Source organism: Saccoglossus kowalevskii, chromosome 9, assembly GCF_978046115.1.
Source record: "Saccoglossus kowalevskii chromosome 9, keSacKowa6.1, whole genome shotgun sequence".
Taxonomy (NCBI): domain Eukaryota; kingdom Metazoa; phylum Hemichordata; class Enteropneusta; family Harrimaniidae; genus Saccoglossus; species Saccoglossus kowalevskii.
Genome location: NC_140649.1, coordinates 9149074 through 9166922, shown reverse-complemented (window position 1 = coordinate 9166922; position 17849 = coordinate 9149074). Strand labels below are relative to the sequence as shown.

The 17849-nt window shown below is 42.6% G+C and overlaps 15 protein-coding genes across 15 annotated transcripts in view; 5 read left to right on the top strand and 10 right to left on the bottom strand.

Annotated features, from left to right (window-relative positions):
* Positions 1–981: 981 nt before the first annotated feature.
* LOC146738152 (histone H2B, gonadal-like) lies at positions 982–1441 on the bottom strand. Its single transcript, XM_085503627.1, has one exon. The coding sequence runs from the start codon at positions 1439–1441 to the stop codon at positions 1067–1069; it is 375 nt and encodes a 124-aa protein (XP_085359753.1). The 3' UTR covers positions 982–1066.
* A 257-nt stretch (positions 1442–1698) lies between these two features.
* Positions 1699–2148, top strand: LOC146738151 (histone H2A-like). The gene has a single exon (XM_085503626.1). It carries the CDS (start codon positions 1771–1773, stop codon positions 2146–2148), a length of 378 nt encoding a protein of 125 aa, XP_085359752.1. The 5' UTR covers positions 1699–1770.
* Positions 2149–2979: 831 nt separating this feature from the next.
* Positions 2980–3291, bottom strand: LOC146738150 (histone H4). Its single transcript, XM_085503625.1, has one exon. It carries the CDS (start codon positions 3289–3291, stop codon positions 2980–2982), a length of 312 nt encoding a protein of 103 aa, XP_085359751.1.
* A 1101-nt stretch (positions 3292–4392) lies between these two features.
* On the bottom strand, positions 4393–4767 carry LOC146738149 (histone H2B, gonadal-like). Its single transcript, XM_085503624.1, has one exon. The coding sequence runs from the start codon at positions 4765–4767 to the stop codon at positions 4393–4395; it is 375 nt and encodes a 124-aa protein (XP_085359750.1).
* A 257-nt stretch (positions 4768–5024) lies between these two features.
* LOC146738148 (histone H2A-like) lies at positions 5025–5474 on the top strand. The gene has a single exon (XM_085503623.1). It carries the CDS (start codon positions 5097–5099, stop codon positions 5472–5474), a length of 378 nt encoding a protein of 125 aa, XP_085359749.1. The 5' UTR covers positions 5025–5096.
* Positions 5475–7674: 2200 nt separating this feature from the next.
* Positions 7675–7986, bottom strand: LOC146738147 (histone H4-like). Its single transcript, XM_085503862.1, has one exon. It carries the CDS (start codon positions 7984–7986, stop codon positions 7675–7677), a length of 312 nt encoding a protein of 103 aa, XP_085359988.1.
* A 1017-nt stretch (positions 7987–9003) lies between these two features.
* On the bottom strand, positions 9004–9463 carry LOC146738146 (histone H2B, gonadal-like). Its single transcript, XM_085503622.1, has one exon. It carries the CDS (start codon positions 9461–9463, stop codon positions 9089–9091), a length of 375 nt encoding a protein of 124 aa, XP_085359748.1. The 3' UTR covers positions 9004–9088.
* Positions 9464–9720: 257 nt separating this feature from the next.
* LOC146738145 (histone H2A-like) lies at positions 9721–10170 on the top strand. Its single transcript, XM_085503621.1, has one exon. The coding sequence runs from the start codon at positions 9793–9795 to the stop codon at positions 10168–10170; it is 378 nt and encodes a 125-aa protein (XP_085359747.1). The 5' UTR covers positions 9721–9792.
* An 831-nt stretch (positions 10171–11001) lies between these two features.
* LOC146738144 (histone H4) lies at positions 11002–11313 on the bottom strand. The gene has a single exon (XM_085503620.1). The coding sequence runs from the start codon at positions 11311–11313 to the stop codon at positions 11002–11004; it is 312 nt and encodes a 103-aa protein (XP_085359746.1).
* Positions 11314–12410: 1097 nt separating this feature from the next.
* On the bottom strand, positions 12411–12785 carry LOC146738143 (histone H2B, gonadal-like). Its single transcript, XM_085503619.1, has one exon. The coding sequence runs from the start codon at positions 12783–12785 to the stop codon at positions 12411–12413; it is 375 nt and encodes a 124-aa protein (XP_085359745.1).
* A 329-nt stretch (positions 12786–13114) lies between these two features.
* Positions 13115–13492, top strand: LOC146738142 (histone H2A-like). Its single transcript, XM_085503861.1, has one exon. It carries the CDS (start codon positions 13115–13117, stop codon positions 13490–13492), a length of 378 nt encoding a protein of 125 aa, XP_085359987.1.
* Positions 13493–14323: 831 nt separating this feature from the next.
* LOC146738141 (histone H4) lies at positions 14324–14635 on the bottom strand. The gene has a single exon (XM_085503618.1). It carries the CDS (start codon positions 14633–14635, stop codon positions 14324–14326), a length of 312 nt encoding a protein of 103 aa, XP_085359744.1.
* Positions 14636–15652: 1017 nt separating this feature from the next.
* On the bottom strand, positions 15653–16112 carry LOC100372447 (histone H2B, gonadal-like). The gene has a single exon (XM_002741875.4). It carries the CDS (start codon positions 16110–16112, stop codon positions 15738–15740), a length of 375 nt encoding a protein of 124 aa, XP_002741921.2. The 3' UTR covers positions 15653–15737.
* Positions 16113–16441: 329 nt separating this feature from the next.
* LOC146738140 (histone H2A-like) lies at positions 16442–16819 on the top strand. The gene has a single exon (XM_085503860.1). The coding sequence runs from the start codon at positions 16442–16444 to the stop codon at positions 16817–16819; it is 378 nt and encodes a 125-aa protein (XP_085359986.1).
* Positions 16820–17648: 829 nt separating this feature from the next.
* The window catches only part of LOC146738139 (histone H4), a 503-nt gene continuing 302 nt past the window's right edge, over positions 17649–17849 (bottom strand). Inside the window, exon 2 of the mRNA XM_085503617.1 lies at positions 17649–17780. Within this exon, the coding sequence (XP_085359743.1) occupies positions 17649–17780 (132 nt within the window). The remainder of the gene's footprint in view (positions 17781–17849) is intronic.

Genomic DNA, 17849 nt, shown 5'->3' with positions numbered 1-17849 from the left:
AATTGATCAAATCTCTCGCACTTTATAGTCTGGTTGCGAACGTGAAAGGACTCACAACGCACTTGAAAAATCTTCTGTCAGATACGCACAATGACAAATAATTCGCACCCATTATATTTTACGTTTCAATCAACATCGCCGCTGATTGGCCATTAGTCGCAACCAATAGGAGAGCGCGTGGTGGGGTCAATGACCTTTCAGACGACGGTCGAATCCGACTTTAGTCCCACTCTCTTCTTATGTATCACGAACTCGTGTTTGTTTTATTCAGCCCAACACGATCGAAACTGTAAATAATTATTACAGTTCTGAGTCGGGCGACGACGGTAAACGAATGTAGGGCACATTTGACGTTTTAATCAATATACATGACACAGATACTGGTGTACTTTGCATTAAACATACCAGAAAATGTAATGAATCACACTTTCCAAACCCGGTCTCCTTGCTACACGATGTAATGTAAAGCGTACACATTACGCAATTCGTCAAACCGAACGAGCAATGTGTGATTTGCACTTACGTAAACAGTTAGAGTTTGTATTGAATGGACACAGTGGTGGAACAATTTAAGTGTTACGTGTCTTAATGCAAGAGTTACGAACATTGTTAAGACAACGACCGAGTCCACCAACTTTGCTCGCAACTTCCAATTACAAGATGCGACATGGACGAGAACACATTAAGCTATGTATATAGACGAATACCCGTGGTTAAGATTTTCCACGTATTGATATCGCTGTGTTTATTAGCATTACTTTAACGAATAGGTACATTTTCCAATACGCATGTTTTCATAAACGTTACAACATTCTTATTTATACAACCTTACAACAATAATTCAAACATATTGATTTATTTATTTTATCTGTTTATTTATGTATTCCTTCATTCATTCGTGTAATGGTATATTTATTTCCATGTGTAAGCTCATATATGTCATATAACACTGCATTAGTAGGCAGCTCTAGGTGCATGTTGTGAGTTTTTTTTTTCACGGTAGTTCTCTTTTTGGAGGATGTGGTGGCCCTGAAAAGGGCCGTTTGGTTTGTGTATGACAAGCATACTACTTCGAACTGGTATACTTGGTGACTGCTTTTGTTCCTTCACTGACTGCATGTTTGGCAAGCTCACCGGGCAAAAGAAGACGGACAGCGGTCTGAACCTCTCTGCTGGTAATGGTTCTACGCTTGTTGTAGTGTGCCAACCTGGAGGCCTCTGTGGCGATACGTTCAAATATGTCGTTGACGAAGCTGTTCATGATCGACATAGCCTTGGATGACACACCAGTGTCTGGGTGAACTTGCTTCAATACCTTGTAGATGTAAATACCGTAGGATTCTTTTCTACCTCTCTTTCGCTTTCTCTTGTCGCCAGTAGGACGGGTGGCCTTAGCCTTACCGCCTTTCTTTGCTGCTTTACCACTAGTTTTGGGAGGCATGTTGAACGTATGAGGATGAAGTTCAAAGTGACAGTCATTGGCGTTGATTCACTATTTATAGCGAACGATATGCTAATGAAGGATTCTAAACCAAGCGCGCCAAAACCAAACGAACGCAAGAGAAAACACAGTTTTTTAGGGTTTTTTTCATTCAAAGTGTTCATTGTCATTGTTGAGGTGCTGACTGAATGCTATTCATATCTATCCTCAATTCTGATTGGAAGTATATATTTGCAATCGGAATCCGGGTCGGGTGTATAAAAACAGCCAGTGAGATACCCGCAGTATCATTCTCGTCCTAGTTCGAGCCGAATAGTTAACATACAATCATGTCTGGTCGTGGAAAAGGTGGTAAGGCAAAGGGCAAGTCCAAGACTCGTTCATCCCGTGCTGGTCTCCAGTTCCCAGTAGGTCGCGTACACCGATTCTTAAGAAAAGGCAATTATGCCGAGCGTGTTGGTGCCGGCGCTCCTGTATATTTGGCTGCAGTACTCGAGTACTTGGCCGCGGAAATACTGGAGTTGGCCGGTAACGCCGCTCGTGACAACAAGAAGTCCAGGATCATTCCACGTCACTTACAGCTTGCTGTCCGAAACGACGAGGAGTTGAACAAGCTCATGTCGGGAGTCACCATCGCCCAGGGTGGTGTATTGCCTAATATCCAGGCCGTTCTCCTGCCAAAGAAGTCCAACCATAAATCCAAGTAAACCACTAAGTATGCACTGCATACACAAACCAAACGGCCCTTTTCAGGGCCACCACATCCTCCAAAAAGAGAACTACCGTAATAATTATAAATGATGTGTGTTGTTGTGAACGAGTGTAGAATTAGCGTAGCACTCAGAATCGCAAACATTATTGTAAGGGAAGGCAGGCCGGCAGCACGGCGAGATGTTATTTGAATAAAAAAAAAACAATAGTATCTACACAGCTCAGCTCTCGGTGGCGTTTTTGTGACACCGTGCTCTCCCCGCAAATGTAGCAGTCACATGGAAATGCAAAACAACAATCGAGATAAATGCATTAAAGCTTCAATATATCCATCTCACACTCACCACGTATATACACAATTCGCCAAGCAAGGAAACACGTTGCTATTTGCAATGACGTCTCTGTATTATGTGTTAATATATTATTAGGCATTTTGTATGTGGCGTAAAACGATCGCGAGTGCATCAGTTGATGTGAAAAACGGGTGATTGTAAATGAGTTCGTCTCGGTGTTCCAGTTGTGCGAGTGTGCTTCGATTGTAAATCACTTTATTCATGACACACTGTACTGGTCTTCTGATTAGCATTGTATGGAATATGTTATCGACTGGGTGGAGTAGTAAATTAGAGAGCTAGCCTCAGTCGACTATAGTGCCTTGTTTGAAATGGAAAACGGGTAAATTTACTTATACTGACTGGCAAATGAACATTAAATATACGTATATACGTTCACAGACACATACATACATACTATAATACGGTAATTCTCTTTTTGGAGGATGTGGTGGCCCTGAAAAGGGCCGTTTGGTTTGGGTTTATATTCTACGTTTATCCACCAAAACCGTACAATGTACGACCCTGGCGTTTTAGTGCGTAGACGACATCCATGGCGGTGACGGTCTTTCTTTTGGCGTGCTCTGTGTAGGTGACGGCGTCACGGATGACATTCTCTAAGAACACCTTCAATACACCCCGAGTTTCTTCGTAGATGAGACCGGAGATACGTTTGACACCACCACGACGTGCAAGACGTCGGATAGCTGGCTTGGTGATACCTTGAATATTATCGCGAAGAACTTTACGATGACGCTTGGCGCCTCCCTTTCCAAGACCCTTGCCTCCTTTGCCACGACCAGACATGTTTGATGAGTTCAGTGTATAGAAGTCAACTGCCTAAATTGATCAAATCTCTCGCACTTTATAGTCTGGTTGCGAACGTGAAAGGACTCACAACGCACTTGAAAAATCTTCTGTCAGATACGCACAATGACAAATAATTCGCACCCATTATATTTTACGTTTCAATCAACATCGCCGCTGATTGGCCATTAGTCGCAACCAATAGGAGAGCGCGTGGTGGGGTCAATGACCTTTCAGACGACGGTCGAATCCGACTTTAGTCCCACTCTCTTCTTATGTATCACGAACTCGTGTTTGTTTTATTCAGCCCAACACGATCGAAACTGTAAATAATTATTACAGTTCTGAGTCGGGCGACGACGGTAAACGAATGTAGGGCACATTTGACGTTTTAATCAATATACATGACACAGATACTGGTGTACTTTGCATTAAACATACCAGAAAATGTAATGAATCACACTTTCCAAACCCGGTCTCCTTGCTACACGATGTAATGTAAAGCGTACACATTACGCAATTCGTCAAACCGAACGAGCAATGTGTGATTTGCACTTACGTAAACAGTTAGAGTTTGTATTGAATGGACACAGTGGTGGAACAATTTAAGTGTTACGTGTCTTAATGCAAGAGTTACGAACATTGTTAAGACAACGACCGAGTCCACCAACTTTGCTCGCAACTTCCAATTACAAGATGCGACATGGACGAGAACACATTAAGCTATGTATATAGACGAATACCCGTGGTTAAGATTTTCCACGTATTGATATCGCTGTGTTTATTAGCATTACTTTAACGAATAGGTACATTTTCCAATACGCATGTTTTCATAAACGTTACAACATTCTTATTTATACAACCTTACAACAATAATTCAAACATATTGATTTATTTATTTTATCTGTTTATTTATGTATTCCTTCATTCATTCGTGTAATGGTATATTTATTTCCATGTGTAAGCTCATATATGTCATATAACACTGCATTAGTAGGCAGCTCTAGGTGCATGTTGTGAGTTTTTTTTTCACGGTAGTTCTCTTTTTGGAGGATGTGGTGGCCCTGAAAAGGGCCGTTTGGTTTGTGTATGACAAGCATACTACTTCGAACTGGTATACTTGGTGACTGCTTTTGTTCCTTCACTGACTGCATGTTTGGCAAGCTCACCGGGCAAAAGAAGACGGACAGCGGTCTGAACCTCTCTGCTGGTAATGGTTCTACGCTTGTTGTAGTGTGCCAACCTGGAGGCCTCTGTGGCGATACGTTCAAATATGTCGTTGACGAAGCTGTTCATGATCGACATAGCCTTGGATGACACACCAGTGTCTGGGTGAACTTGCTTCAATACCTTGTAGATGTAAATACCGTAGGATTCTTTTCTACCTCTCTTTCGCTTTCTCTTGTCGCCAGTAGGACGGGTGGCCTTAGCCTTACCGCCTTTCTTTGCTGCTTTACCACTAGTTTTGGGAGGCATGTTGAACGTATGAGGATGAAGTTCAAAGTGACAGTCATTGGCGTTGATTCACTATTTATAGCGAACGATATGCTAATGAAGGATTCTAAACCAAGCGCGCCAAAACCAAACGAACGCAAGAGAAAACACAGTTTTTTAGGGTTTTTTTCATTCAAAGTGTTCATTGTCATTGTTGAGGCGCTGACTGAATGCTATTCATCTCTATCCTCAATTCTGATTGGAAGTATATATTTGCAATCGGAATCCGGGTCGGGTGTATAAAAACAGCCAGTGAGATACCCGCAGTATCATTCTCGTCCTAGTTCGAGCCGAATAGTTAACATACAATCATGTCTGGTCGTGGAAAAGGTGGTAAGGCAAAGGGCAAGTCCAAGACTCGTTCATCCCGTGCTGGTCTCCAGTTCCCAGTAGGTCGCGTACACCGATTCTTAAGAAAAGGCAATTATGCCGAGCGTGTTGGTGCCGGCGCTCCTGTATATTTGGCTGCAGTACTCGAGTACTTGGCCGCGGAAATACTGGAGTTGGCCGGTAACGCCGCTCGTGACAACAAGAAGTCCAGGATCATTCCACGTCACTTACAGCTTGCTGTCCGAAACGACGAGGAGTTGAACAAGCTCATGTCGGGAGTCACCATCGCCCAGGGTGGTGTATTGCCTAATATCCAGGCCGTTCTCCTGCCAAAGAAGTCCAACCCTAAATCCAAGTAAACCACTAAGTATGCACTGCATACACAAACCAAACGGCCCTTTTCAGGGCCACCACATCCTCCAAAAAGAGAACTACCGTAATAATTATAAATGATGTGTGTTGTTGTGAACGAGTGTAGAATTAGCGTAGCACTCAGAATCGCAAACATTATTGTAAGGGAAGGCAGGCCGGCAGCACGGCGAGATGTTATTTGAATAAAAAAAAAACAATAGTATCTACACAGCTCAGCTCTCGGTGGCGTTTTTGTGACACCGTGCTCTCCCCGCAAATGTAGCAGTCACATGGAAATGCAAAACAACAATCGAGATAAATGCATTAAAGCTTCAATATATCCATCTCACACTCACCACGTATATACACAATTCGCCAAGCAAGGAAACACGTTGCTATTTGCAATGACGTCTCTGTATTATGTGTTAATATATTATTAGGCATTTTGTATGTGGCGTAAAACGATCGCGAGTGCATCAGTTGATGTGAAAAACGGGTGATTGTAAATGAGTTCGTCTCGGTGTTCCAGTTGTGCGAGTGTGCTTCGATTGTAAATCACTTTATTCATGACACACTGTACTGGTCTTCTGATTAGCATTGTATGGAATATGTTATCGACTGGGTGGAGTAGTAAATTAGAGAGCTAGCCTCAGTCGACTATAGTGCCTTGTTTGAAATGGAAAACGGGTAAATTTACTTATACTGACTGGCAAATGAACATTAAATATACGTATATACGTTCACAGACACATACATACATACTATAATACGGTAATTCTCTTTTTGGAGGATGTGGTGGCCCTGAAAAGGGCCGTTTGGTTTGGGTTTATATTCTACGTTTATCCACCAAAACCGTACAATGTACGACCCTGGCGTTTTAGTGCGTAGACGACATCCATGGCGGTGACGGTCTTTCTTTTGGCGTGCTCTGTGTAGGTGACGGCGTCACGGATGACATTCTCTAAGAACACCTTCAATACACCCCGAGTTTCTTCGTAGAGTTTGTATTGAATGGACACAGTGGTGGAACAATTTAAGTGTTACGTGTCTTAATGCAAGAGTTACGAACATTGTTAAGACAACGACCGAGTCCACCAACTTTGCTCGCAACTTCCAATTACAAGATGCGACATGGACGAGAACACATTAAGCTATGTATATAGACGAATACCCGTGGTTAAGATTTTCCACGTATTGATATCGCTGTGTTTATTAGCATTACTTTAACGAATAGGTACATTTTCCAATACGCATGTTTTCATAAACGTTACAACATTCTTATTTATACAACCTTACAACAATAATTCAAACATATTGATTTATTTATTTTATCTGTTTATTTATGTATTCCTTCATTCATTCGTGTAATGGTATATTTATTTCCATGTGTAAGCTCATATATGTCATATAACACTGCATTAGTAGGCAGCTCTAGGTGCATGTTGTGAGTTTTTTTTTTCACGGTAGTTCTCTTTTTGGAGGATGTGGTGGCCCTGAAAAGGGCCGTTTGGTTTGTGTATGACAAGCATACTACTTCGAACTGGTATACTTGGTGACTGCTTTTGTTCCTTCACTGACTGCATGTTTGGCAAGCTCACCGGGCAAAAGAAGACGGACAGCGGTCTGAACCTCTCTGCTGGTAATGGTTCTACGCTTGTTGTAGTGTGCCAACCTGGAGGCCTCTGTGGCGATACGTTCAAATATGTCGTTGACGAAGCTGTTCATGATCGACATAGCCTTGGATGACACACCAGTGTCTGGGTGAACTTGCTTCAATACCTTGTAGATGTAAATACCGTAGGATTCTTTTCTACCTCTCTTTCGCTTTCTCTTGTCGCGAGTGCATCAGTTGATGTGAAAAACGGGTGATTGTAAATGAGTTCGTCTCGGTGTTCCAGTTGTGCGAGTGTGCTTCGATTGTAAATCACTTTATTCATGACACACTGTACTGGTCTTCTGATTAGCATTGTATGGAATATGTTATCGACTGGGTGGAGTAGTAAATTAGAGAGCTAGCCTCAGTCGACTATAGTGCCTTGTTTGAAATGGAAAACGGGTAAATTTACTTATACTGACTGGCAAATGAACATTAAATATACGTATATACGTTCACAGACACATACATACATACTATAATACGGTAATTCTCTTTTTGGAGGATGTGGTGGCCCTGAAAAGGGCCGTTTGGTTTGGGTTTATATTCTACGTTTATCCACCAAAACCGTACAATGTACGACCCTGGCGTTTTAGTGCGTAGACGACATCCATGGCGGTGACGGTCTTTCTTTTGGCGTGCTCTGTGTAGGTGACGGCGTCACGGATGACATTCTCTAAGAACACCTTCAATACACCCCGAGTTTCTTCGTAGATGAGACCGGAGATACGTTTGACACCACCACGACGTGCAAGACGTCGGATAGCTGGCTTGGTGATACCTTGAATATTATCGCGAAGAACTTTACGATGACGCTTGGCGCCTCTCTTTCCAAGACCCTTGCCTCCTTTGCCACGACCAGACATGTTTGATGAGTTCAGTGTATAGAAGTCAACTGCCTAAATTGATCAAATCTCTCGCACTTTATAGTCTGGTTGCGAACGTGAAAGGACTCACAACGCACTTGAAAAATCTTCTGTCAGATACGCACAATGACAAATAATTCGCACCCATTATATTTTACGTTTCAATCAACATCGCCGCTGATTGGCCATTAGTCACAACCAATAGGAGAGCGCGTGGTGGGGTCAATGACCTTTCAGACGACGGTCGAATCCGACTTTAGTCCCACTCTCTTCTTATGTATCACGAACTCGTGTTTGTTTTATTCAGCCCAACACGATCGAAACTGTAAATAATTATTACAGTTCTGAGTCGGGCGACGACGGTAAACGAATGTAGGGCACATTTGACGTTTTAATCAATATACATGACACAGATACTGGTGTACTTTGCATTAAACATACCAGAAAATGTAATGAATCACACTTTCCAAACCCGGTCTCCTTGCTACACGATGTAATGTAAAGCGTACACATTACGCAATTCGTCAAACCGAACGAGCAATGTGTGATTTGCACTTACGTAAACAGTTAGAGTTTGTATTGAATGGACACAGTGGTGGAACAATTTAAGTGTTACGTGTCTTAATGCAAGAGTTACGAACATTGTTAAGACAACGACCGAGTCCACCAACTTTGCTCGCAACTTCCAATTACAAGATGCGACATGGACGAGAACACATTAAGCTATGTATATAGACGAATACCCGTGGTTAAGATTTTCCACGTATTGATATCGCTGTGTTTATTAGCATTACTTTAACGAATAGGTACATTTTCCAATACGCATGTTTTCATAAACGTTACAACATTCTTATTTATACAACCTTACAACAATAATTCAAACATATTGATTTATTTATTTTATCTGTTTATTTATGTATTCCTTCATTCATTCGTGTAATGGTATATTTATTTCCATGTGTAAGCTCATATATGTCATATAACACTGCATTAGTAGGCAGCTCTAGGTGCATGTTGTGAGTTTTTTTTTTCACGGTAGTTCTCTTTTTGGAGGATGTGGTGGCCCTGAAAAGGGCCGTTTGGTTTGTGTATGACAAGCATACTACTTCGAACTGGTATACTTGGTGACTGCTTTTGTTCCTTCACTGACTGCATGTTTGGCAAGCTCACCGGGCAAAAGAAGACGGACAGCGGTCTGAACCTCTCTGCTGGTAATGGTTCTACGCTTGTTGTAGTGTGCCAACCTGGAGGCCTCTGTGGCGATACGTTCAAATATGTCGTTGACGAAGCTGTTCATGATCGACATAGCCTTGGATGACACACCAGTGTCTGGGTGAACTTGCTTCAATACCTTGTAGATGTAAATACCGTAGGATTCTTTTCTACCTCTCTTTCGCTTTCTCTTGTCGCCAGTAGGACGGGTGGCCTTAGCCTTACCGCCTTTCTTTGCTGCTTTACCACTAGTTTTGGGAGGCATGTTGAACGTATGAGGATGAAGTTCAAAGTGACAGTCATTGGCGTTGATTCACTATTTATAGCGAACGATATGCTAATGAAGGATTCTAAACCAAGCGCGCCAAAACCAAACGAACGCAAGAGAAAACACAGTTTTTTAGGGTTTTTTTCATTCAAAGTGTTCATTGTCATTGTTGAGGCGCTGACTGAATGCTATTCATCTCTATCCTCAATTCTGATTGGAAGTATATATTTGCAATCGGAATCCGGGTCGGGTGTATAAAAACAGCCAGTGAGATACCCGCAGTATCATTCTCGTCCTAGTTCGAGCCGAATAGTTAACATACAATCATGTCTGGTCGTGGAAAAGGTGGTAAGGCAAAGGGCAAGTCCAAGACTCGTTCATCCCGTGCTGGTCTCCAGTTCCCAGTAGGTCGCGTACACCGATTCTTAAGAAAAGGCAATTATGCCGAGCGTGTTGGTGCCGGCGCTCCTGTATATTTGGCTGCAGTACTCGAGTACTTGGCCGCGGAAATACTGGAGTTGGCCGGTAACGCCGCTCGTGACAACAAGAAGTCCAGGATCATTCCACGTCACTTACAGCTTGCTGTCCGAAACGACGAGGAGTTGAACAAGCTCATGTCGGGAGTCACCATCGCCCAGGGTGGTGTATTGCCTAATATCCAGGCCGTTCTCCTGCCAAAGAAGTCCAACCCTAAATCCAAGTAAACCACTAAGTATGCACTGCATACACAAACCAAACGGCCCTTTTCAGGGCCACCACATCCTCCAAAAAGAGAACTACCGTAATAATTATAAATGATGTGTGTTGTTGTGAACGAGTGTAGAATTAGCGTAGCACTCAGAATCGCAAACATTATTGTAAGGGAAGGCAGGCCGGCAGCACGGCGAGATGTTATTTGAATAAAAAAAAAACAATAGTATCTACACAGCTCAGCTCTCGGTGGCGTTTTTGTGACACCGTGCTCTCCCCGCAAATGTAGCAGTCACATGGAAATGCAAAACAACAATCGAGATAAATGCATTAAAGCTTCAATATATCCATCTCACACTCACCACGTATATACACAATTCGCCAAGCAAGGAAACATGTTGCTATTTGAAATGACGTCTCTGTATTATGTGTTAATATATTATTAGGCATTTTGTATGTGGCGTAAAACGATCGCGAGTGCATCAGTTGATGTGAAAAACGGGTGATTGTAAATGAGTTCGTCTCGGTGTTCCAGTTGTGCGAGTGTGCTTCGATTGTAAATCACTTTATTCATGACACACTGTACTGGTCTTCTGATTAGCATTGTATGGAATATGTTATCGACTGGGTGGAGTAGTAAATTAGAGAGCTAGCCTCAGTCGACTATAGTGCCTTGTTTGAAATGGAAAACGGGTAAATTTACTTATACTGACTGGCAAATGAACATTAAATATACGTATATACGTTCACAGACACATACATACATACTATAATACGGTAATTCTCTTTTTGGAGGATGTGGTGGCCCTGAAAAGGGCCGTTTGGTTTGGGTTTATATTCTACGTTTATCCACCAAAACCGTACAATGTACGACCCTGGCGTTTTAGTGCGTAGACGACATCCATGGCGGTGACGGTCTTTCTTTTGGCGTGCTCTGTGTAGGTGACGGCGTCACGGATGACATTCTCTAAGAACACCTTCAATACACCCCGAGTTTCTTCGTAGATGAGACCGGAGATACGTTTGACACCACCACGACGTGCAAGACGTCGGATAGCTGGCTTGGTGATACCTTGAATATTATCGCGAAGAACTTTACGATGACGCTTGGCGCCTCCCTTTCCAAGACCCTTGCCTCCTTTGCCACGACCAGACATGTTTGATGAGTTCAGTGTATAGAAGTCAACTGCCTAAATTGATCAAATCTCTCGCACTTTATAGTCTGGTTGCGAACGTGAAAGGACTCACAACGCACTTGAAAAATCTTCTGTCAGATACGCACAATGACAAATAATTCGCACCCATTATATTTTACGTTTCAATCAACATCGCCGCTGATTGGCCATTAGTCACAACCAATAGGAGAGCGCGTGGTGGGGTCAATGACCTTTCAGACGACGGTCGAATCCGACTTTAGTCCCACTCTCTTCTTATGTATCACGAACTCGTGTTTGTTTTATTCAGCCCAACACGATCGAAACTGTAAATAATTATTACAGTTCTGAGTCGGGCGACGACGGTAAACGAATGTAGGGCACATTTGACGTTTTAATCAATATACATGACACAGATACTGGTGTACTTTGCATTAAACATACCAGAAAATGTAATGAATCACACTTTCCAAACCCGGTCTCCTTGCTACACGATGTAATGTAAAGCGTACACATTACGTAATTCGTCAAACCGAACGAGCAATGTGTGATTTGCACTTACGTAAACAGTTAGAGTTTGTATTGAATGGACACAGTGGTGGAAAAATTTAAGTGTTACGTGTCTTAATGCAAGAGTTACGAACATTGTTAAGACAACGACCGAGTCCACCAACTTTGCTCGCAACTTCCAATTACAAGATGCGACATGGACGAGAACACATTAAGCTATGTATATAGACGAATACCCGTGGTTAAGATTTTCCACGTATTGATATCGCTGTGTTTATTAGCATTACTTTAACGAATAGGTACATTTTCCAATACGCATGTTTTCATAAACGTTACAACATTCTTATTTATACAACCTTACAACAATAATTCAAACATATTGATTTATTTAATCTGTTTATTTATGTATTCCTTCATTCATTCGTGTAATGGTATATTTATTTCCATGTGTAAGCTCATATATGTCATATAACACTGCATTAGTAGGCAGCTCTAGGTGCATGTTGTGAGTTTTTTTTTCACGGTAGTTCTCTTTTTGGAGGATGTGGTGGCCCTGAAAAGGGCCGTTTGGTTTGTGTATGACAAGCATACTACTTCGAACTGGTATACTTGGTGACTGCTTTTGTTCCTTCACTGACTGCATGTTTGGCAAGCTCACCGGGCAAAAGAAGACGGACAGCGGTCTGAACCTCTCTGCTGGTAATGGTTCTACGCTTGTTGTAGTGTGCCAACCTGGAGGCCTCTGTGGCGATACGTTCAAATATGTCGTTGACGAAGCTGTTCATGATCGACATAGCCTTGGATGACACACCAGTGTCTGGGTGAACTTGCTTCAATACCTTGTAGATGTAAATACCGTAGGATTCTTTTCTACCTCTCTTTCGCTTTCTCTTGTCGCCAGTAGGACGGGTGGCCTTAGCCTTACCGCCTTTCTTTGCTGCTTTACCACTAGTTTTGGGAGGCATGTTGAACGTATGAGGATGAAGTTCAAAGTGACAGTCATTGGCGTTGATTCACTATTTATAGCGAACGATATGCTAATGAAGGATTCTAAACCAAGCGCGCCAAAACCAAACGAACGCAAGAGAAAACACAGTTTTTTAGGGTTTTTTTCATTCAAAGTGTTCATTGTCATTGTTGAGGCGCTGACTGAATGCTATTCATCTCTATCCTCAATTCTGATTGGAAGTATATATTTGCAATCGGAATCCGGGTCGGGTGTATAAAAACAGCCAGTGAGATACCCGCAGTATCATTCTCGTCCTAGTTCGAGCCGAATAGTTAACATACAATCATGTCTGGTCGTGGAAAAGGTGGTAAGGCAAAGGGCAAGTCCAAGACTCGTTCATCCCGTGCTGGTCTCCAGTTCGCAGTAGGTCGCGTACACCGATTCTTAAGAAAAGGCAATTATGCCGAGCGTGTTGGTGCCGGCGCTCCTGTATATTTGGCTGCAGTACTCGAGTACTTGGCCGCGGAAATACTGGAGTTGGCCGGTAACGCCGCTCGTGACAACAAGAAGTCCAGGATCATTCCACGTCACTTACAGCTTGCTGTCCGAAACGACGAGGAGTTGAACAAGCTCATGTCGGGAGTCACCATCGCCCAGGGTGGTGTATTGCCTAATATCCAGGCCGTTCTCCTGCCAAAGAAGTCCAACCCTAAATCCAAGTAAACCACTAAGTATGCACTGCATACACAAACCAAACGGCCCTTTTCAGGGCCACCACATCCTCCAAAAAGAGAACTACCGTAATAATTATAAATGATGTGTGTTGTTGTGAACGAGTGTAGAATTAGCGTAGCACTCAGAATCGCAAACATTATTGTAAGGGAAGGCAGGCCGGCAGCACGGCGAGATGTTATTTGAATAAAAAAAAAACAATAGTATCTACACAGCTCAGCTCTCGGTGGCGTTTTTGTGACACCGTGCTCTCCCCGCAAATGTAGCAGTCACATGGAAATGCAAAACAACAATCGAGATAAATGCATTAAAGCTTCAATATATCCATCTCACACTCACCACGTATATACACAATTCGCCAAGCAAGGAAACACGTTGCTATTTGCAATGACGTCTCTGTATTATGTGTTAATATATTATTAGGCATTTTGTATGTGGCGTAAAACGATCGCGAGTGCATCAGTTGATGTGAAAAACGGGTGATTGTAAATGAGTTCGTCTCGGTGTTCCAGTTGTGCGAGTGTGCTTCGATTGTAAATCACTTTATTCATGACACACTGTACTGGTCTTCTGATTAGCATTGTATGGAATATGTTATCGACTGGGTGGAGTAGTAAATTAGAGAGCTAGCCTCAGTCGACTATAGTGCCTTGTTTGAAATGGAAAACGGGTAAATTTACTTATACTGACTGGCAAATGAACATTAAATATACGTATATACGTTCACAGACACATACATACATACTATAATACGGTAATTCTCTTTTTGGAGGATGTGGTGGCCCTGAAAAGGGCCGTTTGGTTTGGGTTTATATTCTACGTTTATCCACCAAAACCGTACAATGTACGACCCTGGCGTTTTAGTGCGTAGACGACATCCATGGCGGTGACGGTCTTTCTTTTGGCGTGCTCTGTGTAGGTGACGGCGTCACGGATGACATTCTCTAAGAACACCTTCAATACACCCCGAGTTTCTTCGTAGATGAGACCGGAGATACGTTTGACACCACCACGACGTGCAAGACGTCGGATAGCTGGCTTGGTGATACCTTGAATATTATCGCGAAGAACTTTACGATGACGCTTGGCGCCTCCCTTTCCAAGACCCTTGCCTCCTTTGCCACGACCAGACATGTTTGATGAGTTCAGTGTATAGAAGTCAACTGCCTAAATTGATCAAATCTCTCGCACTTTATAGTCTGGTTGCGAACGTGAAAGGACTCACAACGCACTTGAAAAATCTTCTGTCAGATACGCACAATGACAAATAATTCGCACCCATTATATTTTACGTTTCAATCAACATCGCCGCTGATTGGCCATTAGTCACAACCAATAGGAGAGCGCGTGGTGGGGTCAATGACCTTTCAGACGACGGTCGAATCCGACTTTAGTCCCACTCTCTTCTTATGTATCACGAACTCGTGTTTGTTTTATTCAGCCCAACACGATCGAAACTGTAAATAATTATTACAGTTCTGAGTCGGGCGACGACGGTAAACGAATGTAGGGCACATTTGACGTTTTAATCAATATACATGACACAGATACTGGTGTACTTTGCATTAAACATACCAGAAAATGTAATGAATCACACTTTCCAAACCCGGTCTCCTTGCTACACGATGTAATGTAAAGCGTACACATTACGCAATTCGTCAAACCGAACGAGCAATGTGTGATTTGCACTTACGTAAACAGTTAGAGTTTGTATTGAATGGACACAGTGGTGGAACAATTTAAGTGTTACGTGTCTTAATGCAAGAGTTACGAACATTGTTAAGACAACGACCAAGTCCACCAACTTTGCTCGCAACTTCCAATTACAAGATGCGACATGGACGAGAACACATTAAGCTATGTATATAGACGAATACCCGTGGTTAAGATTTTCCACGTATTGATATCGCTGTGTTTATTAGCATTACTTTAACGAATAGGTACATTTTCCAATACGCATGTTTTCATAAACGTTACAACATTCTTATTTATACAACCTTACAACAATAATTCAAACATATTGATTTATTTATTTTATCTGTTTATTTATGTATTCCTTCATTCATTCGTGTAATGGTATATTTATTTCCATGTGTAAGCTCATATATGTCATATAACACTGCATTAGTAGGCAGCTCTAGGTGCATGTTGTGAGTTTTTTTTTTCACGGTAGTTCTCTTTTTGGAGGATGTGGTGGCCCTGAAAAGGGCCGTTTGGTTTGTGTATGACAAGCATACTACTTCGAACTGGTATACTTGGTGACTGCTTTTGTTCCTTCACTGACTGCATGTTTGGCAAGCTCACCGGGCAAAAGAAGACGGACAGCGGTCTGAACCTCTCTGCTGGTAATGGTTCTACGCTTGTTGTAGTGTGCCAACCTGGAGGCCTCTGTGGCGATACGTTCAAATATGTCGTTGACTAAGCTGTTCATGATCGACATAGCCTTGGATGACACACCAGTGTCTGGGTGAACTTGCTTCAATACCTTGTAGATGTAAATACCGTAGGATTCTTTTCTACCTCTCTTTCGCTTTCTCTTGTCGCCAGTAGGACGGGTGGCCTTAGCCTTACCGCCTTTCTTTGCTGCTTTACCACTAGTTTTGGGAGGCATGTTGAACGTATGAGGATGAAGTTCAAAGTGACAGTCATTGGCGTTGATTCACTATTTATAGCGAACGATATGCTAATGAAGGATTCTAAACCAAGCGCGCCAAAACCAAACGAACGCAAGAGAAAACACAGTTTTTTAGGGTTTTTTTCATTCAAAGTGTTCATTGTCATTGTTGAGGCGCTGACTGAATGCTATTCATCTCTATCCTCAATTCTGATTGGAAGTATATATTTGCAATCGGAATCCGGGTCGGGTGTATAAAAACAGCCAGTGAGATACCCGCAGTATCATTCTCGTCCTAGTTCGAGCCGAATAGTTAACATACAATCATGTCTGGTCGTGGAAAAGGTGGTAAGGCAAAGGGCAAGTCCAAGACTCGTTCATCCCGTGCTGGTCTCCAGTTCCCAGTAGGTCGCGTACACCGATTCTTAAGAAAAGGCAATTATGCCGAGCGTGTTGGTGCCGGCGCTCCTGTATATTTGGCTGCAGTACTCGAGTACTTGGCCGCGGAAATACTGGAGTTGGCCGGTAACGCCGCTCGTGACAACAAGAAGTCCAGGATCATTCTACGTCACTTACAGCTTGCTGTCCGAAACGACGAGGAGTTGAACAAGCTCATGTCGGGAGTCACCATCGCCCAGGGTGGTGTATTGCCTAATATCCAGGCCGTTCTCCTGCCAAAGAAGTCCAACCCTAAATCCAAGTAAACCACTAAGTATGCACTGCATACACAAACCAAACGGCCCTTTTCAGGGCCACCACATCCTCCAAAAAGAGAACTACCGTAATAATTATAAATGATGTGTGTTGTTGTGAACGAGTGTAGAATTAGCGTAGCACTCAGAATCGCAAACATTATTGTAAGGGAAGGCAGGCCGGCAGCACGGCGAGATGTTATTTGAATAAAAAAAACAATAGTATCTACACAGCTCAGCTCTCGGTGGCGTTTTTGTGACACCGTGCTCTCCCCGCAAATGTAGCAGTCACATGGAAATGCAAAACAACAATCGAGATAAATGCATTAAAGCTTCAATATATCCATCTCACACTCACCACGTATATACACAATTCGCCAAGCAAGGAAACACGTTGCTATTTGCAATGACGTCTCTGTATTATGTGTTAATATATTATTAGGCATTTTGTATGTGGCGTAAAACGATCGCGAGTGCATCAGTTGATGTGAAAAACGGGTGATTGTAAATGAGTTCGTCTCGGTGTTCCAGTTGTGCGAGTGTGCTTCGATTGTAAATCACTTTATTCATGACACACTGTACTGGTCTTCTGATTAGCATTGTATGGAATATGTTATCGACTGGGTGGAGTAGTAAATTAGAGAGCTAGCCTCAGTCGACTATAGTGCCTTGTTTGAAATGGAAAACGGGTAAATTTACTTATACTGACTGGCAAATGAACATTAAATATACGTATATACGTTCACAGACACATACATACATACTATAATACGGTAATTCTCTTTTTGGAGGATGTGGTGGCCCTGAAAAGGCCCGTTTGGTTTGGGTTTATATTCTACGTTTATCCACCAAAACCGTACAATGTACGACCCTGGCGTTTTAGTGCGTAGACGACATCCATGGCGGTGACGGTCTTTCTTTTGGCGTGCTCTGTGTAGGTGACGGCGTCACGGATGACATTCTCTAAGAACACCTTCAATACACCCCGAGTTTCTTCGTAGATGAGACCGGAGATACGTTTGACACCACCACGACGTGCAAG

Coding starts and splice junctions, on each gene's coding strand:
- LOC146738152 (XM_085503627.1), bottom strand. CDS start 1,441: ATGCCTCCCAAAACTAGTGGTAAAGCAGCAAAGAAAGGCGGTAAGGCT.
- LOC146738151 (XM_085503626.1), top strand. CDS start 1,771: ATGTCTGGTCGTGGAAAAGGTGGTAAGGCAAAGGGCAAGTCCAAGACT.
- LOC146738150 (XM_085503625.1), bottom strand. CDS start 3,291: ATGTCTGGTCGTGGCAAAGGAGGCAAGGGTCTTGGAAAGGGAGGCGCC.
- LOC146738149 (XM_085503624.1), bottom strand. CDS start 4,767: ATGCCTCCCAAAACTAGTGGTAAAGCAGCAAAGAAAGGCGGTAAGGCT.
- LOC146738148 (XM_085503623.1), top strand. CDS start 5,097: ATGTCTGGTCGTGGAAAAGGTGGTAAGGCAAAGGGCAAGTCCAAGACT.
- LOC146738147 (XM_085503862.1), bottom strand. CDS start 7,986: ATGTCTGGTCGTGGCAAAGGAGGCAAGGGTCTTGGAAAGAGAGGCGCC.
- LOC146738146 (XM_085503622.1), bottom strand. CDS start 9,463: ATGCCTCCCAAAACTAGTGGTAAAGCAGCAAAGAAAGGCGGTAAGGCT.
- LOC146738145 (XM_085503621.1), top strand. CDS start 9,793: ATGTCTGGTCGTGGAAAAGGTGGTAAGGCAAAGGGCAAGTCCAAGACT.
- LOC146738144 (XM_085503620.1), bottom strand. CDS start 11,313: ATGTCTGGTCGTGGCAAAGGAGGCAAGGGTCTTGGAAAGGGAGGCGCC.
- LOC146738143 (XM_085503619.1), bottom strand. CDS start 12,785: ATGCCTCCCAAAACTAGTGGTAAAGCAGCAAAGAAAGGCGGTAAGGCT.
- LOC146738142 (XM_085503861.1), top strand. CDS start 13,115: ATGTCTGGTCGTGGAAAAGGTGGTAAGGCAAAGGGCAAGTCCAAGACT.
- LOC146738141 (XM_085503618.1), bottom strand. CDS start 14,635: ATGTCTGGTCGTGGCAAAGGAGGCAAGGGTCTTGGAAAGGGAGGCGCC.
- LOC100372447 (XM_002741875.4), bottom strand. CDS start 16,112: ATGCCTCCCAAAACTAGTGGTAAAGCAGCAAAGAAAGGCGGTAAGGCT.
- LOC146738140 (XM_085503860.1), top strand. CDS start 16,442: ATGTCTGGTCGTGGAAAAGGTGGTAAGGCAAAGGGCAAGTCCAAGACT.